This window comes from Triticum dicoccoides, chromosome 6B (genome assembly GCF_002162155.2).
Source record: "Triticum dicoccoides isolate Atlit2015 ecotype Zavitan chromosome 6B, WEW_v2.0, whole genome shotgun sequence".
NCBI classification, from domain to species: Eukaryota; Viridiplantae; Streptophyta; class Magnoliopsida; order Poales; family Poaceae; genus Triticum; species Triticum dicoccoides.
The window spans coordinates 184951166-184970043 of NC_041391.1; the positions used below are offsets into that span (position 1 = coordinate 184951166).

General features: G+C 50.1%; 1 protein-coding gene and 1 pseudogene across 4 annotated transcripts; both read right to left on the bottom strand.

Moving 5' to 3' along the window:
• The window catches only part of LOC119321021, a 6380-nt pseudogene extending 1488 nt beyond the window's left edge, over nucleotides 1-4892 (bottom strand).
• On the bottom strand, nucleotides 3978-6898 carry LOC119324012. 4 transcript variants are annotated; one of them, XR_005156710.1, is made up of 3 exons: nucleotides 5749-6898; nucleotides 5607-5699; nucleotides 3978-4342 (listed from the first exon to the last, which is right to left on the bottom strand). XR_005156710.1 is itself a non-coding variant. In XM_037597729.1 (2 exons), the coding sequence occupies exon 1, from the start codon at nucleotides 6858-6860 to the stop codon at nucleotides 5622-5624; it is 1239 nt and encodes a 412-aa protein (XP_037453626.1). In that variant the 5' UTR covers nucleotides 6861-6898; the 3' UTR covers nucleotides 3978-4342; nucleotides 5607-5621. The 4 variants fall into 4 exon arrangements, 3 of the variants coding, with proteins under 3 accessions (XP_037453626.1, XP_037453627.1, XP_037453628.1); XM_037597729.1 differs by having other exon boundaries at nucleotides 5607-6898; XM_037597730.1 differs by lacking the exon at nucleotides 3978-4342 and having other exon boundaries at nucleotides 5455-5699.
• Between the last annotated feature and the right edge of the window lie 11980 nt (nucleotides 6899-18878).

Consider the following 18878-nt stretch of genomic DNA (forward strand, 5'->3'; position numbering starts at 1 on the left):
GGCGGCGCTCGCTGGCGGCGGCGGGAGGAGGCAGGGGCAGGGGAGGGGCGCTGGGGAGGAGCGGCGAAGGGGCCCCCGGTCGCCCCGCTCGGGGAGGCGACGCGGGGGTACGGGGAAGGGAAGGAAGGGGTAGGGGAGGGGGAGAGGAGCAGGCTCCGGCCGCGGCGGCGGCCCCGCGCGGGGGAGCCGCCGGCGGCGGCGAGGGAACCCTAGGAGCGGGGCGTTCGCGAGAGGGTATCCTCAGCAAAAATGACTGCCGAAGAATCAGGCCTCTCGTCTCGTGCTACCAATTTCCGAACACCGTTTTCTTTCTTCATAACTTTGAGCTTCAAATGCTCAGCCAGTTCATTTAACTTGGCAAGTAAAGTTTCTGCTGGCAGCCCAGCGGTAAATTTGTTCTCCCACAGCCCATACTTTTTCTCAGACAAATTGGATAGGTAAAATTTCATTGAGAGAGAAATGACGCCAACTGCATTCGAGTCAGTGAAGCTTGATGGCGCTCGATTCCCCATTGAGTCACTGCATTTTGTCTTTCCCTTCGATAACATACTGCACTCTGTCGATTCAGAGGTTGTGGCTTCACCTTTGTAAGCCTTTACCTCAATGAGATTTCCGTACCAAGCGCTTGCCTTTATGCTTGAAACAGAAGCCCTGGTGCTTGGATCTAGATCAAGAATCTTACGTAGTACTGTATATCTTTCAGCTTAACAGAAATCCAAGAAGGGCATTCATATTTCCCTAAGGAAATTTTATTAAACAAATCTGTACGATCTGTGCCTTGGAAAGGAAGGTAACCAGCCACCAGCGCAAATAGAATTACTCCGCAGGACCATATGTCAACCTTCGCACCGTCATAGCCTCTCCAGCTAAGCACTTCGGGAGCAACATAAGCTGGAGTTCCACAGGGGTAATGGAAGAGGCCATCTTCCCTGGACCCAGGTAGGACACTTAGACCAAAATCAGAGATTTTTAGGTTGCCATTCTCGTCCAGGAGTATGTTTTCTAGATTCAAGTTGCGATGATAAACACCTTGGCTATGGCAGTACTCCACGGCACCAATCAACTGATGGAAGTACTTCCTCGCAGCATCCTCACTTAACCTTCCAATGACATTTTTGGTGTAAAGGTCACCATCTTTAGGATACTCCAAAACAAAATAAAGCTTGATCTTGCTAGCCGTAACCTCCACAAGTTTCAGGAGGTTTGGATGTCTTAACAGATTCATTAATGTAATCTCCCTCTTTATCCGCACCATCAGCTCAACGCTTGAGACCTTGTCCTTATCAATCATCTTTATTGCAACACCTTGTCCACTTGTGAGATCCTGAGCATAATATACCTTTGCCAGGTCCCCTTGTCCTAAGAGCCTCCCAATTTCATAGCGATTCATCAAAATTGTGCCCACCTCCATTCGACAGTCCTGCCAATAACTAAAAATTAGTTGCATCAATTGTAAAACTAAAATACATATGAGGTATACTATACTTAGGTATTCGTAAACTCAAAAGAGCTCCTGATCTCACACAAGCACTCTTATAAAAGAGATGCATGGTTCTTTTTTTTCTCCTATATATATACTCTGGTTCTCTTTAGTGTTTCTGGCTTGCAGTCTAGCGGAGAATTCACCTCGTCACTTGTCTCTCCTGGTACCTTAGGTGTCCACTGATGCTGCTCACTGGACTCCTTTTCTGCCTGTTGAATAACCAACGAAACATCGCCTCATCCACCAGCCAGGAACATCAAAAGTGAATGAAAATGTGCACAAGATTCTTGAGAATTTAGGTCTATGCAGCTGGTGAACTTACCCGAGCTACTGATGAAGTACTCCCACTAGTTTCAGTGGACCCGCCCGTACTTTCTGTTTCATCAAGCCTATTAATTATATGTTGTGTAACTGGCCTCTTTGCCGGGTTATAATCAGCGCACTCTATCGCTATCTCAGCGCATACTCGTACTTGTTCCAAATGTATGTCTCTCTGTGATTCCTGCAACCTATTCCTCCAGATATCAAGTACCTACGGAATTGCAATAGTGCGTGATGAGATGGGAAACTATTAAATTAAAGTATGTAATAGTAGTACATACAAACCCCATGAAATGTGTTAACCCGCAGATGACACAAATTCAAACATCAAACGAACAACAAAAATAGCCGAAAAGTTAAATTAAACACAACTATGAAATTTGCTCAGGTATTACAAAAACAAGTAAAAAGTTTTCCTATAATTAATATTTATATGACTGTATTTAATACCCTTTTTTATGAAATGTACCAGCGCTAATTTTCATTCATTAAGAGAAATTGGCACAGCAAGGGAAATACAAGCAGGATATTTACAGGCTCATAAGGAAAAAAGAAGCTAGCAAGCTCAAGGTGGCTCGTGTATGAAGAAGGGGCTACAGCCGTAATTCTAGCTCGGTGCCAATAGTGGAGCCCTTGCATGATCTTGTTAGTTAGTTGATCTTCATTGATTGCTCCATTATCAAACATGTGCGCATTCCGCTCTCTCGAGATCATCCACCAGGTTAGCATCATGGTTGTGTTCTAAGCTTTCCTTAGAAGTTGTCATCGTCGTGTTGTGGAGAGAGTCGATCCACCAAGTAGCCAGATTAGCAGCAATACCTTTTAGTTTCTATGTTTGTATGTATTTGTCTACGAAGGAACTTAAAAGAATACCAAGTAAAAGCGTTGCATGGTTATTTTAAAATCTAGCCTTTAGTGGACCGAGGCATAGCCCGGATGGCAAGGACAGGCTGATGTGCCCCTGACCACCTGCATTCGAGCCTCCATGCTCGCAGCGGCAGGCCGTCACATGCCCTTCTTATAATTAATAAAAAAGGCCAAGGGTTTTCTTCCTCCTCTGGAGCCATGTTAAATATAGCCTTTTTATCTTGGAATGTTAACAAAGATTGGTCTTACAACATCACGATATCCCTTCTGCCTCGTCAGTATCTCTGTGATTATAATGCCAAGACTATATATGTCCGACTTGAATGTAATTTGTCCATTATTTACAAACTCTGGTGCCATGTATCCCCTGCATTAAGTTGGATCAGTGAATGAGAGAAGGAACACTATAGATCCCATCCACTCAAGGGGGGAAAGGAGATTACGACTACATGAGCCATAGATAACTCACAAAGTTCCCTTCACTTCTGCAGTAAGAATTTGGCTTTGCTTTTCACAGAATCGCCTTGAGAGACCGAAATCAGCAATTTTCGGGACCATATTACAATCCAACAATATATTTGTAGGCTTAAGATCTAAATGGACAATACGCCGCTCCACATGGAGATAATGTAACCCTTCACAGATTTCTTTGATGATCTGATAGCACTCTTTCCATTTAAGTACACAAGATGATCCTATAATGGGGTGAGAAGAATGAAGAATGAGAAGATGGCTTCGCTTCCGAAGGCAGCGAAGAGAGAGGAGAGAAGGGTTGCTTCGATTCCAGGCAGCCGTGGACTTTCCCAGAGGTGAGATCTACTTTTACACACCTGAGAGGTTTATATTCTATAGATGAGCAGCCAAGTGAATGGATGTGTGAATAATTCGTCGTCCAAGCGGTTTATATTTTATAGATGAGCTTACATCGTTGAGCCTACCACCACGGAGGGACCCCGTCTCTCTCAGCGGAGCTCGTTTGGTGGTGTCCCAAACCCAAAAGCCTCGATTATTCAGAGTTTCCGGCCAAGAAGTACAAACTTTAACTGCATCTGCATTCACACACTGGGATCAGATAGCGAGCTCTCCCTGTCAGCTAAACTACTAGAAAACCAAAGTACAGCCACGGTCATTGAAGTTTCCAAGACCCACACCATTTTCAGTAACTATGATGTAGTACAAAGTATCCGGATAAACCCCGTTCGTAATAAGGATGCGGCATTTGCATACATTCCTAATAACACCAAGAGTTCATAACCAAGTAAATAAGAAAAGCCATCATTTTCTGCCTCGTATTCTAGAATGGGGGTAGTAACAATGGTGAATATGTAGACTTAATTTCTCCTGCCTCATGTCGGTAATTGCATTACTGCTGTACAATATGGGGTAAACTTCAGTGTGATATACTGCTAAATAAAGAAGGCAAAAGCAGCACAACACAGAACACGAACTAATATAGAACAGCAAATTCTGGATATTATCGAAGCCTACCTAAACAACACTACAGCCAACAAACACAAGTATTCTGGTTGCAAGACGACCTCCGGTGAACCTCACGTTGCCCCTGGAATTGACGAGTGATCCGCCATCTTTAGTTACCCTGAAGAATCCCTTTCCCATTTCACCAAACAGTTCTGCCCCCAACTTCAGCTCTTCTGGGTTCTCTAACTTTGTCTGCATCAAGAATCAGAAGTTTAGCCAATGACTCACCATAACAAGAATCACGAAACGATAAGAAATTATCTTCTGTTCAAAGCAAGCTTGATTTCAAGGATGCCAGATTGTTCAAAAGTAAATCCATGCAATGCCAACAGTAACTAGAAGAAATCTTCCCCGTTTCCAAATTTGTGCAGCAAAAATAGAGATTAAAAGCACATCAGGTCTCATTCCGCACAAATTTGACAGTGCATCTCAATCTTCCATCCTCTTCTTAGAAGGAGGGATATGACCGCATGTCCTGTTTTGTTTCAGCTGTTGATCATATTCCCTACTTCAGAAACATGGCATCCCACCCCTCATTTAGCACTTCAGAAACAGAGATAGCAAAACTATGGCAGATATTATATGGCTTATGAGAGAAGAAACAAAGAGATGAGAGGTTCTCTATCCAGCCACCAACTCTTCCAGAATCTGGTATTAGTTCTATCCCCAACAATTCTTCTGCAATGCTTATAGAACAAATCTTTGATATCAGGGATACCTGACCAAAATTGAGAATCTCCATTACTGTGTTTAACACCAGTAATGTACTGGTTTTGACATATTTCTCTTATAAACTTTCTTCCAGAGCATTCCTTTGTCCTGAGTTTACATAGCCACATTGCTAGTAAGACCTTATTCACTGTTTGAAGATCAAAAACCCCTAACTTTACAGGAGATCCTCTGTTGTTTGGGTCTACAAATATATACCAGCCTACTAAACGATATTTCCTAATATGTGAACCAGTTAACCTAATTTCTACCTTATTCTTAGTGATTTCTTATTTTAATCTCATCGACAAGAGTTCCAAATGTAAAATATTTCATGGGAAGAGTCCCATATTGGAATACTGTATTCAAGTAGATTTTCAAAAAATAAGGTAACGGAGGGAAAACAAAACAAGGGAGTTCTTAGGAGAAAAAAAAACAAAAAAAAACAAGCAGAACCTCTTACAAGCATTTACATATGAACAGTATCAAATTCAGTGCAACTAGCAACACAACAGAAGCATCGAACCAAAAAGACAACCGGGCCAATTAGAAAGTGGAATCTCTGTCTCAAAGGAGACTTCAGAAATGCAGCCACATAAAAACACAAGGAAGCATTTGGCAAATGCTACATATATACATAATCCGATTGGCTCGTTTCTCAAATAGAATGTCTATTTCATTGTCATTTTAAAGATAACACTACTGGACAACACCATCTAGTGGCCAAACGAAGGAAACGTTATGATACCTTGTCCACATTCCATCAAGCACCTTCAAGTTGAGGGTGCACCTGGTTGCCTATCAAAGAAGGAGGCCATGCCATGATGTAGGGATGGGGATGGCCGTCAAATCTCCTCCGAAAGAGCGTGGCCAGCTCCCCTGTCTCCATGCATAGAGACATGAACCAACTAGATTTATGACTATCAAGGAACGTTTCCATGGTAGAGAAGTACACAAATCCACCAATAGTGGCCACAACCTTCAGGTCACCATGATCCACAAGTGTACTCTTGGTGACCTCGACAATCTTCTCCAACGGAAACCTCTGGTCAAATATCCATCTCTCGATGCCGTCATCCTCGGCTCCCCGGACCCAAACAAAAAACTCAAAATCAATTGGACACACAATGCAAGGCTTCCCATCCTTGGTCTCGCCAACCCTGAATATGAGGTCTCGCGCCACCAAGGCTGGTGGCAAATCCATTTGGGAGAAATGTAGTGTCGTCGTGTTCAGCACAAAGATATAGGCTTCTTTTGTGTGTATCCAGTAGACGAACCCATTCACCAACGTGCCAACTTTAAGCCAGTGTTCGTCTTCAGGCAGTGGCGTCACAGCCTCCGACCACGGGAAGATCTGCCACTCCCTGCTTTCCGACGAGAAGACGGCGGCACGCGCCCGCGACTTGTCATGGCAGGTGTAGACCAGGCACAGCGGCTCGCTGCTCTCTTCGGAGGAGAGGATATAGCATCCAACGTACTTGGCGTCGCCGCGGGAGTCGTCGAAGATCTTGTCGGGCGGCACGGGGATGAGATCCAGGGCCTGTGTGAGGGGGTTGTAGACGGCGAATTGCTCCAGACTGCAGTTCTGGAGGAGGACTTTGCCGTCGCAGCAGCCTTCTATGGCCCACCCCGGGAAGGTGTCGTCGTCGGCGGGGAGGCGGGTAAGGAAGAAATCGGCGCCGCGGACGGCGGCCGCGAGGTCAGGGTCGGCGCGGCGGCGGAGGGGAGCGAAGGCGGGGATGGAGGGGACTTCGGGGTCGAAGAAGAGGCCGAGGAGAGGGGGCAGGTGGGCCTCCCGGAAGCTGCGGCGGAAGGCGGGGGATGAGCGGACGGCGCTGAGGAAGGTGCGGCAGCTGAGGGCGGCACGGACGAGGCTCGGGAGGGAGGGGAGGCGGAGGAAGATCTCGCGGAGGAGATCTTCGTCGAGAGAGATTACGGTGGTGGGAGCGGGTGGTGGCGATGAGTTCGCCGCCGGCGGCGATGTTGATTGCTGCCAGGCCATGGCTTACGCTGAACAGGAGGAATGGAGGGACGCTCTTATCCAGAAAATAATACTCTATTTTTTTCGAGAGTACGCCTAGGCGTACCATAGCTTTATAGAAGGCAGAATTTGTGTTACAAGAAACTACACTCGCTGTGAATAACAAGCATATCACAAACACCACACTGAAGCCAAACTAAAGACGGCCAACACCGCAAAGCAAGCTACAAAGCAAAGAGCCTATCCTCATCGACACACAACACCGCGTCTCGACCGAAACCGAACATCTCCAAAAAACACCAACTCCTGCGACACTTCACTTGTCGACGCACCATCCACTCTTATCGTCTAGAAGAAGTGGCAAGTGGGTGGCAGGACTCGATCCGATCCGAGGAAGATGCAGTCTTGGACACACCGGCGACGGGCGTACATAGCACCGCAGAGCATCAAGGAGGACAACGACGAACACCGGAGGAGAGCGACGAGGAGCCGGTCATGTCTTCAAACACAATGCTCTCGGCAGAGGAACGACGTCGAGGACGCCGCCATTGTGCCGATCCAACCGAATCAAAGGCTTTCGTCCGGAGACCACCACAACTCCAAGTAAGCGAGGGACATGCCGAACACACCTCAACGACGCCTCCAAGGAGGGGAATGACATCCACGGGTGCCATCACCGTCGGCCGAAGGAAGTCGTGCAAGATTTTCATCCGCGCGTCGCACATCACCACACCACCTAGACTTTGGCAACACCGTCCCAGAAGCTTCACAGCGCCGCCGCCGCAACCCTTCGCCAAACGTAGCTGCAAAGCCGAGAGCAGACGATCGAACACACGGCAAGGAGCACACCGGCCACACCATTAGCGCCTCGCCTGGACAAGGAACCACAGCCATCCCACACCTCCGGCAAGGCCCAAAACGCCAGCAACATCCATCGCCCACTCCAAGGGACAGCCTTGCGACGACTGGACCCGCATCTCCATGAAGCCAAGCTGCACCACCGGGAGAGCACCGCCGCTCATCACACCGCACAGAGGTAGCCGGTCGTTCATTGCTCGCCAAGACTCCATCTTGGCCGAGCCTCACAATGCCGACTTCACCACCTGGCCGCGGAATCGCCGTGCTGCCTCCGGACGGTGCCGCAGCCACCCAACCACACCAACGCCTTGCTGCCGACTCCTGTCTGGCCTGCCGCACCGCAGGGCCTCCTGCCGAGCTTCGACCGCCGCTCCCCACCTCCGGCCAGCACAGATCTGGCCGAACCAACCCCGCCACGAAGAGAACGCCGGGCTGCCGCCAGCCCGCGCGCTCCGCCGTGATGCGTCAGCCCTGGCCAGCACTAGCGCCGCCGCACACCACCATCAGCCAGCGCGCCCCGCCTGACGCACCAGCCGCTGAGCACCGCCGTCGACTGGAGAAGAAGCCCCCCGCGGCCCCGCTCCAGGGAAGGCAAGGGAAGGTCCCCCGCCGCCGGCACTGCGCTGGCTTTGCCTGGCGGCGTCCGCCGGCGACGGCGGCGGGAGAGGAGGTGGATGGGGGCTGGGGCGGCTGCTACGGTTTGGGTGCCCGGGCCGCCCGCGGGGGAGGGTGACACGGGGCCATTTCCTCTCCGGAGAAGAATTCGATCCAGAAAATAATCATGTACAGGAAATAGAAGATGGTGCATTGTTTTTCTTGAGAAAAAAAACCATCTTACATTCTCTTACTTGTAATTTGAAAACGGAAGGCCTACGCTGCTAATTGACCGAGGTGATCATCCCTCCAGATGAGACAAAAGCATCTCCTTCGAGTGTTAGAGCATCTTCAGCCGCGCCCTCAACAAGGCCCCAGGCGGATTTTTAGCGTCGGTGGCCGAAAATCGGCCCAGTCATGCCCCCAGGATCTCGTTTAGTGCCGGTTTGAGCGAAATCCGGAGCCGGCGATCCGCCCTGAACCCAAGCGGTCGAGTGTCACCTGGGCACGCCGGCACAAGCAAAAAGCGGCGTGGGGCCGCTCTGTCGGCGACTGGAAGCCCTTTTCCCGACGTTTTCTCCCGCTTTCTCCCCTAGGCTCCCCTGTCTTCTCCATTCCTCCCGCCAAACCCTCGCCTCCTCCCTACCCTTCCGCCCGCCATGCCGCCGAAGAAGTACGTAGCGTCGCGCGCCGCGACGGATCCCACAGCCGTCGCCGCCGCCGCCGCTCAGCCGAAGCAAAGGAAGCCGAGGGCGCCGCTGTCCAAGCCCACCCGGCATGAGCAACCCGAGTGGAAGGCGGATGTGGAGCGCCGGGAGGCCGTCATCGCCGACAGGCGCAACAGGGCCAAGAAGGCCAGGGAAAAAGCGGCGCACGCTGCGGCTACGGCGGCGACGGAGCATGCGGTCGAACAAGCGGAGGCGGCGCGCGCGGCGATGATGAATCCACCCGGTGAGCACACGTATGCGGCCTAGAGCCAGCAAAGCGTCGGCTATCTAGTCGGGTTCTCGTCATCGCCGCACCCATGGAGCACGCCGTCGCCGGGCTATGCCGATGGGGACGCCCATGGTGGCTTCAACCCCAACATCACCTTCCCCCATGGGCGCCCTGTCCAGCGCACGCCCTCGCCGCGTTCGCCGGCGTGCAGTACCCGCCATACACGTACTCGTCGCCGGACTACGCAGCCTCATCGACACCACCTCTTTGCCGCGGCCTCTACTCGCAAGCCTCATCCTCGTCGCATCTCGGCAACGCCGACGCGATGGAGGTCGACATGGAGGACATCATCGCAGCCGGCTCGGCTGCCGCCGGCGCTTCCCCCGGGTTCACTACCCAGGATGGCTCGATTGACCTCGGCGACATGGACGAAGAGCTCGACTACGGCAAGAGCCGGAGGAGGAGGAAGAAGAGGAGGAACCGGCGCCGACGAGGAAAGGCAAGAAGAAGAAGAAGAAGAAGGCCAAGCCCGGCGAGCCACGCATCAAGTGGGTGTCCAAGGAAGAGGAGTGCCTCGCCGAAGCGTGGAAGGTCGTCTGCCTCGACCCGGTCACCTGCACGAACCAGAGCATCAAGACATATTTGGACCGCATCAAGGCCGAGTTTGACGAGCGGAAGCTCGTCGACCCCTACTTCAAAAGTGTGCACATGAAGCGTGGGTCGAAGGCGATGGCGTACAATTGGGGGCTCATGCAAACGGCGTGCAACAAATGGCATGGGATCGTCGAGGAGGTCGCGGCTCGCCCTGAAGAGCGGCACCAGCGTCGAGGATCAGGTATCGCACGTTGTCCTTACTATTGCCTTTCGTCGTGCGCGCGCTCTTTCGCCGTGTGTGCACCGCGCACGCCGACTGATGTTCTTCTCCTTCGGCGCAGCTGCTACACATGTTCGCCATGTTCCGCGATGACAACGACAACGCAGAGTTCAAGTACCTCCACGTCTTCAAGCGGATCGACAAGTGCGAGAAATGGGCGGCCGTCCGACGCACCCTCGCCAAAGCCAAAGAGATGTACAAGCCGTACGCGCCGACCGCGGGCGTGGTTGACGGGCGCCCGGATGGCAACAAAGGTGCCAAGAAGGCGAAATATGCCGAGTCGGCTGCCGCGCGCGTGCAAGAGTCCATCGAACACTGCCTCGCAGACGCCAAGACCAGGGCCGCCCAGCGAGAAGAGAAAACTGAGGCGAGGTGGGCTGTTTTGATGATGAACAGCGCCGTCAAACTTGACTTGCTCCGGACCAACGCCGCCGCGAAGCTCAAAGCTCAAGACGCCAAGAAGAGGAACAACGACATCGCCTTCTTGATGGGTGGCGCTGATATTGCTCCAAAGCGGCGATGAGAAGCTCAAGGCGTGGTTCTTGGCGGAGCGCGGCCTCATCCTAAACTAGATACCGGCGACACCGCCGCCGCCCAGCCTGGCAGCTGATGACGATGCCTCCGTGGCGCCCAGCCCCATCGACGATGCCTGCGCCGCGCCCAGCAGCACAGAAGCCGTGCCGACCAGCCCGGAAGCCGCGCCGACTCCTCCCAGCCCGCGTACGCCGCCGCCGCCGCCGCCGGAGGTTGAGCTCGACATTTGATGTACTCCTTCCGCGTCCTTCCTTTTTTGTACGCCGAACTACTGCGTGTCCTTTTTATTTGATCGTTGAACTGTGGCACCGAATCGCCAAACTATTGCGATGATCGCCGGTTTGTTGTTTCTTTGAGCGGGAACGATGAAGTTCGAATATGGGGCGCCTTGGGGGCGGCACCTAGGGGCGTGGCTGGGGAGAAACGAACCCCAGGGGCCGATCTAGCGCCGGCTCGCCCCCAGGCCGCTCTTTTTCGGCGCCCCGGGGGCCCGAACGGCTAGAGATGCTCTTAGTGTCAGGTGCCCGACGGTGATGCCAACAAAGGAAACAACGGTGATGCACAAGAGGAGAACCGTCGACTCTGGCCTAGAGCCTAGAGGGATGACCAATAATGGTCTATGCTCGGGCAGGGGCGTGTGCGATCAATGAGAGAGAACTACAATGATCAAGGTTGAAAGAGCATTTACATGTTGATGATGTCGGCTTGGTCGAAATTCAATGCGATTTAGAAAATTAATGGTTGTGGCACTAATAAGACCGATTTTGTTTTGCTCGACGCATGACATGATGTTGTCATAAGGCCTAAAATTTTCTCGTGAAAAGGTCAATTTCCCCTCTCTTTTTTCAAACCATGCATATTGCCCATTTAGTTATGGTTTCGGAGCAGCCTCCTTCAAAGAGGCAAACATAAACCTATGACTTGAAAATATGAGTTAAGAAGCAAAGCGTCGCTCCGTTCGATCTGTGTGGAAATCCACACAATACATGCCCACGGGGCTCAAGTCAGTCTCTTGAAAGGTAATAGTACCAAATGTGTTTATTTTAACCTATAAATGCCTCTCTTGCTCACAAAAAATTACAATCACATAAGTAGAAAAAAAATAGACCCTAGTATTACGATATGAAAGATTGAGCATCCACAGGGAGAAGATAGTTGTGTCGCTAGATAAAGCAAATGTGTAATTGAGCGTAACTCTGGTCAAACCACAACCAGATCCGATAATTGGTTCAAAGCGCCCAGCGATGCCTTTGCGTCTCTTAATCTATTTTCTCTCATCTCGGGTTTTCGAGTCATTTCACTTTCCAGACGTTGAGTGCCTCCATAGTCTTTGGCCTAGCGTCATTTGTCCTATCCTACCGTACAGGTAGGCATAATTGTTGGAACTTTAAATGTTGTCCTTATTTCATGCCATACTTGTTGAAAGGATTAATATGGTTGACTAGAGAGGGGGTGAATAGGCAACTACCGAATTTTAACTTTTCTTATCAAATTAGGGTTAACAACAAATAGGTGGACTAGAAATGCAACTAGGTGAGTAGTTGATGTCTACTACGCAACTTATTCTTGTAGACTTGTGTTGGACCTTCAAGCACAGAGTTTTATAGGACAGTACCAATTTTCTCTTAAGTGGATGACCTAAGGTTTATTAATCCGTGGGAGGCATAAGATGAACATGGTCTCTCTCAAACAACCCTGCAACCAAATAATAAAAAGTCTCTTGTGTCCCCAACACACCAAATACAATGGTAAATTGTATAGGTGCACTAATTCAGCGGAGAGATGGTAATACAAGTGTAGTAATGATGGTAGATATTGATTTTTGTAATAGTAACAATAAAAAACAGCAAGATAGCAAATGATAAAACGGAGCACAAACGGTATTGCAATGCTTTAAAATGAGGCCTATGGTCCGTACTTTCGCTAGTGCAATCTCGCAACAATGCTAATCTAATTGGATCATATAACCATCCATCAACGTGTGATAAAGAATCACTCCCAAGTTTGTATCTAGCCACCTTAAAGTTATTCTTTCCGTTTGATTTATTCAAGAGTTCGTACTAAAATAACGCAAAGTTACTCTTTCCGTTCGATCTATCCAAGAGTTCGTACTAAAATAACACAATATGATACGCATCAACCAACTCTAATGTCACCTAGATACTCCAATGTCATCACAAATATCCATGAGTTAATTTTACGATACGCATCAAACAATTGTAGATTCATAATACTCAATCCAACACAAAGAACCTCAAAGAGTGCCCCAAGATTTCTACCGGAGAAATAAAGACAAGAACATGCATCAACCCCTATGCATAAATTACCCCAATGTCACCTCGGAAATCTGCGAGTTAAGTGCCAAAACACATATCAAGTGAATCAATATGATACCCCATTGTCACCACGGGTATTCATAGCAAGACATACATCAAGTGTTCTCAAATCCATAAAAGTATTCAATCCGATAAAACGAAATCTCAAAGGGAAAACTCAATTCACAACAAGATAGAGAGGGGAAAACGTCATATGATCCAACTATGTTAACAAAGCCTGCGATACATCAAGATTGTGACATCTCAAGAACACGAGAGAGAGAGAGAGAGAGAGAGAGAGAGAGAGAGATTAAACACATAGCTACTGGTACAAACCCTCAACCCCATGGGTGGACTACTCCCTCCTCATCAAGGAGACCATAGGGATGATGAAGATGGCCTCCGATGATGATGTCCTCCTCCGACAGAGTGCCGGAATGGGGTCTAGATTGGTTTTTCATAGCTACAGAGGCTTGCGGCAGCGGAACTTCTAATCTAGGGTTATTTCTGATGGTTTTTCTATTTATAGGATTTTTTGGCGTTGGTTTCACGCGAAGATGGGCCTCGAGGTGAGCACAACCCACCGGGGCACCCCGGACCCCTCAGGCGCGCCCTGGTGGGTTGTGCCCTCCTCGTGGCTCTTCTATCCCTCCCAGGAAGCTTTGGGGGTCTCTTTTGTTCCAAAAAATGGTCAAAAGTTTCAGCTCATTTGGAGAACTTCCATTTCTGCACAAAAAACAACACCATGGTAGTTCTGTTGAAAACAACATTAGTCCGGGTTAGTTCCATGCAAAACCATATAAAATTGTTGTAAACATGGCATGAATACTTCATAAATTATAGATATGTTGGAGACGTATCAGCAACCTATATGATGCTAACAACACAAGCAACACAAGAAAGCAACGAAAACAACAACTAAAAGCTTGCACAAAGTAAAGGTAAGAAATAATCACAAGTGGAGCCGATGGAGACGAGGATGTGCTACCAAAGTTCCTTCCCTTTGAGGGGAAGTACGTCGTTGTTGGAGCGGTGTGGAGGCACAATGCTCCCCAAGAAGTCACTAGGGCCACTGTATTCTCCTCACGCCCTCACACAATGCGAATTGTCATGATTCCACTAGTGGTGCCCTTGAAGGCGGCGACCGAACATTTACAAACAAGGTTAGGGGAATCTCTACAACTTAATTGGAGGCTCCCAACACCACCACGAAGCTTCACCACAATGGAATGTGGCTCCAAGGAGAGATCAATCGTCTAGGGTGCTCAAACACCCAAGAGTAACAAGATCTGCAAGGGATTAGTGGGGGGAATTAAATTTCTCTTGGTAAAAGTGTAGATCGGGGCCTTCTCAACCAATCCCTAGAAAATCAACATGTTTGATTGGCTGGGAAGAGAGATCGGGCAGAAATGAGCTTTGAAGAAACAATGGAGTTTGGGGGAGGAAGAGGTATGTCTTCTTGGGGAAGAAGACCCCCTTTTATAGTGAGGAACAAATCTAACCGTTATGCTCTTCTCAGCCCGCACACAAGCGGTACTACCGCTTCCTACAGTATGGCAAGGCGGAAGAAGAAACAGGGGAGAACGAAGAACTAAGCGGTAGTAGCAGCGGGGGTAGGGGCGGTACTACCGCCTCTACTACCGCTCCTACTTCTGCTTGTCCTCTAGGGTCTAACAAGGTAGCACGGTAGAGACCCAGAGGTACTACCATAAAAACCGACATGAAAAGTCGAGACGACAACCATGAGCGGTAGTTCGCGCGAAACAAACTGTGGTACTACCGCTGCCCCCGCGGTACTACTGCTTGCGGCTCTCCACCACTTCTTCTGCAAAACAGATGGATTACTCCAATGAAACGAAAAGAAGAGATGGGTGTTAAAAGAGTGTGTATGTGATGATTCCACGCAAACCTTTCCTAAGCGGACCCCTCTTGATAGTATGGTTTCCCCTACGACTCAAGTCCACCAAAAAAGAAACACATGGAAGAAAACCGTCTTCACTCTGAAACTCCGAGGGCTCGAATCGTCTTGTGCCATATGCTTGATAGTCTGAAATGCTTAATGCACATGATTAGTCTGCGAACACATTGTCATCAATCACCAAAACCACTTAGGGAGAAATATGCCCTAACAATCTCCCCCTTTTTGGTGTATTGGTGACAACATGGGATTTGCACTACAAAATAGCAACGAGGTGTGCAAACCCACAGTATACAGAATATAGACGGGCTCCCCCTAGATGTGTGCACTACTTTGGATATGCTTTTGGAATGCAAAGTGCACACATTTAGGATCAGCACTCCCTGTTGGAGATATAACTATTGGTATGACCCTCCCAGGAGGGGCCGGGTTATACTTACAAATATTCTTGAAGCCCAAGACCCAGGATAGAGATGGCGGTTCAGTTATGGGCCCAAAGCCCAGAGGCGACTTAAGGCCCGTAGTGATAAACCGCCATGTATGCGTGACTTGTATTGTAAGGCAAGAATAGTTAAGAGACCAAGCCGGACACTGTTTATGAGCCAGCCGGGACTCTGTAGAGCTGATGGGCGTCGACCTCTGTATATAAAGGGACGACCCGGCGGCGGTTCAGGACAAGTAACATCAAATCGAGAGCTAGGTCAAGCGATTCGCTCCCTGGTTAACGAGACATAAGCAATCCCACTCAAAACTGGATCGTAGGCTTTTACCTTCACCGTAAGGGGCCGAACCAGTATAAACCTAGTGTCCTTTGTCCCGATTAACCCCTTTAAGCTTTCTAGTTGCGATGGCTCCATGACTAAGTCCTTTCACTAGGACATCTGTCGTGACAATTCCACGACAGTTGGCACCCACCGTGGGGCCAGCGCATGGTGGATTTGAGTTCTTGAAGGGCAACTTCGAAGGGCTCAAGGGATACACTGTGGGCCGGATGACCAAGAGTCATCGCGGCAAGCTCTACATCGATGACGCAGGCTGGGGCCCCGACGCCGGCTCAATTGAGTATGGGTACCGGGTCCCCTTCGGCGGAATTCACGTCTTCATCGGCAAGATCGGCGAGCTGGGCCCTGAGCCGGACATCTGCACCGACCTCGTCGAGACGGCTCAGCATGCGAGACCCGCCCGGGCTCCACCTGCTGTGAAGCGTGCCTTCGTGGGATGCATCCACAGAGGGCCCTCTAAAGGATCTACATCTGGCGGTGAGACGGCCGTCTACTCTGATGGTGAGTCGTCCACAGGTGAGATAGATTCATTATATCAACTGCAAGACGACGGGCTTGGGGGCTGTTCTGATGGCAGCAGTATTCCGGATTTCCTCGAGCCACCGAGCAGGGTCGGAATCTTCATGGCCGGCACACAACCTATCCAAGACTCCACAACTACGGCGGACATAACCTGCGGGTCAGCAGCAGCCGGGGTAGGAGGCCATGTGCGCTCGTCGGCTCACGTGTTGATGGATCTCACGGATAAGATGATCGCGATGTTAACCGCCGTGGTCAACCCGGCGGATCAAGCTAGACATGATGCGGAAGTAGCGCAGTTAAAGCTGGATATGGTGCAGGCTAAGGAAGACCTAGCAGCAGAAGATGTCAGGATAACCGCAGAGCGGGCGACTCTGCATGCTCAGGCTCAGCGGATTCAGGCACAGACTTTTCGGCTCACGCAGGATCAAAACGCGTCTAATGAGGTCATGAGGAGAAGATACCAGAAGACTCAGTCTCGACTCCCTTTAGTTTATGATCCTCGAAACCTCTTTCACACACCCGGCGCAGGGCCCAGTAACCCGCCGTGGCTCTCCCCACATATTGAGGTAGACCGGGTTGCAACACCCGGGGTCGGCATGCCAGTTCAGCCATAGGTGATGGGGCCTCCCCGCATGGATACTACTCCACCTCAGTATGTACCAACACCACCGGGTCACTATTCCAACCCGTTGGAGAACATGATTGCGGCGGCGGCACGGCTGGCGGCTCTCCCGATTGATGGCGACTCTCCGGCGGCGGTTGAAACCCGTCGGATCAGAGAACTTCTTCAGACGGCTTTAGCACAACAAGAGGCGTACTCGTACAGCCGGGACATGATTCACTCAACCCCCCGTCCAAGCCGAAGCCCGAGTTATAGCAGGCACATGGACTCAGCGGCCGTGTCAAGTAACGTCCGGCGTCATAACCAGCCAGGCGGGCATGACCCGACGCACCATGGAGCCTTTAACTTGGGAGATCAAGACAGAATACTCAAGAGGCTCAACGGGCGGCTCAGTAGGCGGCTGAGCAGGCGGCTCAGCTGACGGCTTACCAGCCCCATCCGGTTTATCCAACAGCTTCTATCGAGGCAGGTGTGGCCAACAGGACCGGAGGTGTCCCCTGTTTGGTGCCGGCTCTACGTAACGAGCGTTTTCCCAAGGATTTTAAGGGACCTAGGAAGGTGCCGAATTACACAGCCGACTTACAGCCCGGGGCATGGATTGAAAGTTACGAGATGGCTATGGAATTACTGGAGGTCAGTGATGCTGCGATGGCCAAGTACTTTACCATGATGTTGGATGGGACCGCCCGCACTTGGTTGAAAGGCCTACCACCTAATTCAATCAGTTCATGGGTAGAGCTAAAAGCCCGGTTCGTCTAGAATTTCAAGGATACGTGCAAGCAGCCCATGTCAATCGTAGATTTGACAAATTGCAAGCAGGAGGAGGGCGAGTCTACAACCCATTGGGTGCGCCAGGTTAAGACCATAATACATTCGTCTGATAAGATGGATGTCGGCTCTGCAGTCTTAATCTTGGAGAAAAATTGCCATTTTTTGCCTCTGAAAAAAAAGTTGGGGAGGCTCAAGCGCGATTTTAATGATATGGGTACGCTGATGGTGGCTCTGGTCAAGTACGCCGACTCTGATAGTACCAAGGATCCCGAGTCTGATGATGAAAAGACAGGGAAGGGAAAAAAGAACGGCAATGGCAAGGGCCCTCAGCATAACCCGTCAAATCAAGGAGGTAATAAACGTAAGGCTGATGGTAGTTTGGATTTTGTGGCTAACACTAATGCGCAGGGTAACAACCAACGGTGTAAGGGGAGACCACCACCCCGGTCTGGCGGGTCAGGCCCCACACTTGAGCAGTTACTGAATGAGCCATGTCCAAGGCACGACACTCAGCAAAAGACGGCTACTCATCTATTGAAGGATTGTTCGATCATGAAGGCTTTCAAAAATTCCAACATGTTTGATGGTAACAATGGGCAGGGCGGCTGCTCAGGCGGCGGCGGTTTTCATGGCCCGGGCGGCGGCTCAAATCCCAACTTTCAAAGTTCTCAAGACAATCAAGGTGGTTATAATCAGCAATCTGGCCAGGGTGGTCAACAGCAGCAGGATGGATACCAGAGCCATCCAAAGCAGCTGAATAGTGGACAATATCATGTATTTACCACCAGTTTGTGAAAACGAGACCAGAAGCTTCATAAGAGGGCTGAGAACGCTGTTGAGCCGGCAGTTCCTCATTATTTGAGATGGTCCGAGCAGCCTATTCTATGGAGCAGGGAAGATCACCCTCCCCGGGTTGATAATCCGGGTCACTTAGCTTTGGTGGTGGACCCTCAGGTTGGTGGGTATAAGTTCACTAAAGTACTCATGGATGGAGGCAGCAGCATCAACATCCTTTATTACGAGACCTTCCGTCGCATGGGGTTAACTGATAAGGGCCTTAAGCAGTCCAACACTGTTTTCCATGGTGTGGTGCCTGGTAAGTTAGCGTATCTGGTTGGTAAGATTGAACTGGAGGTAGCCTTTGGAGATGAATATGACTCCAGGGCCGAGAAATTGACTTTCGAGGTGGTCAAGATCAGAAGCCCGTATCATGCTCTGTTTGGGCAGCCGGCTTACGCAAAGTTCATGGCACGGCCGTGTTATGTGTATCTACAGCTCAAAATGTCGGGTTATAAAGGTACCATTACAGTACA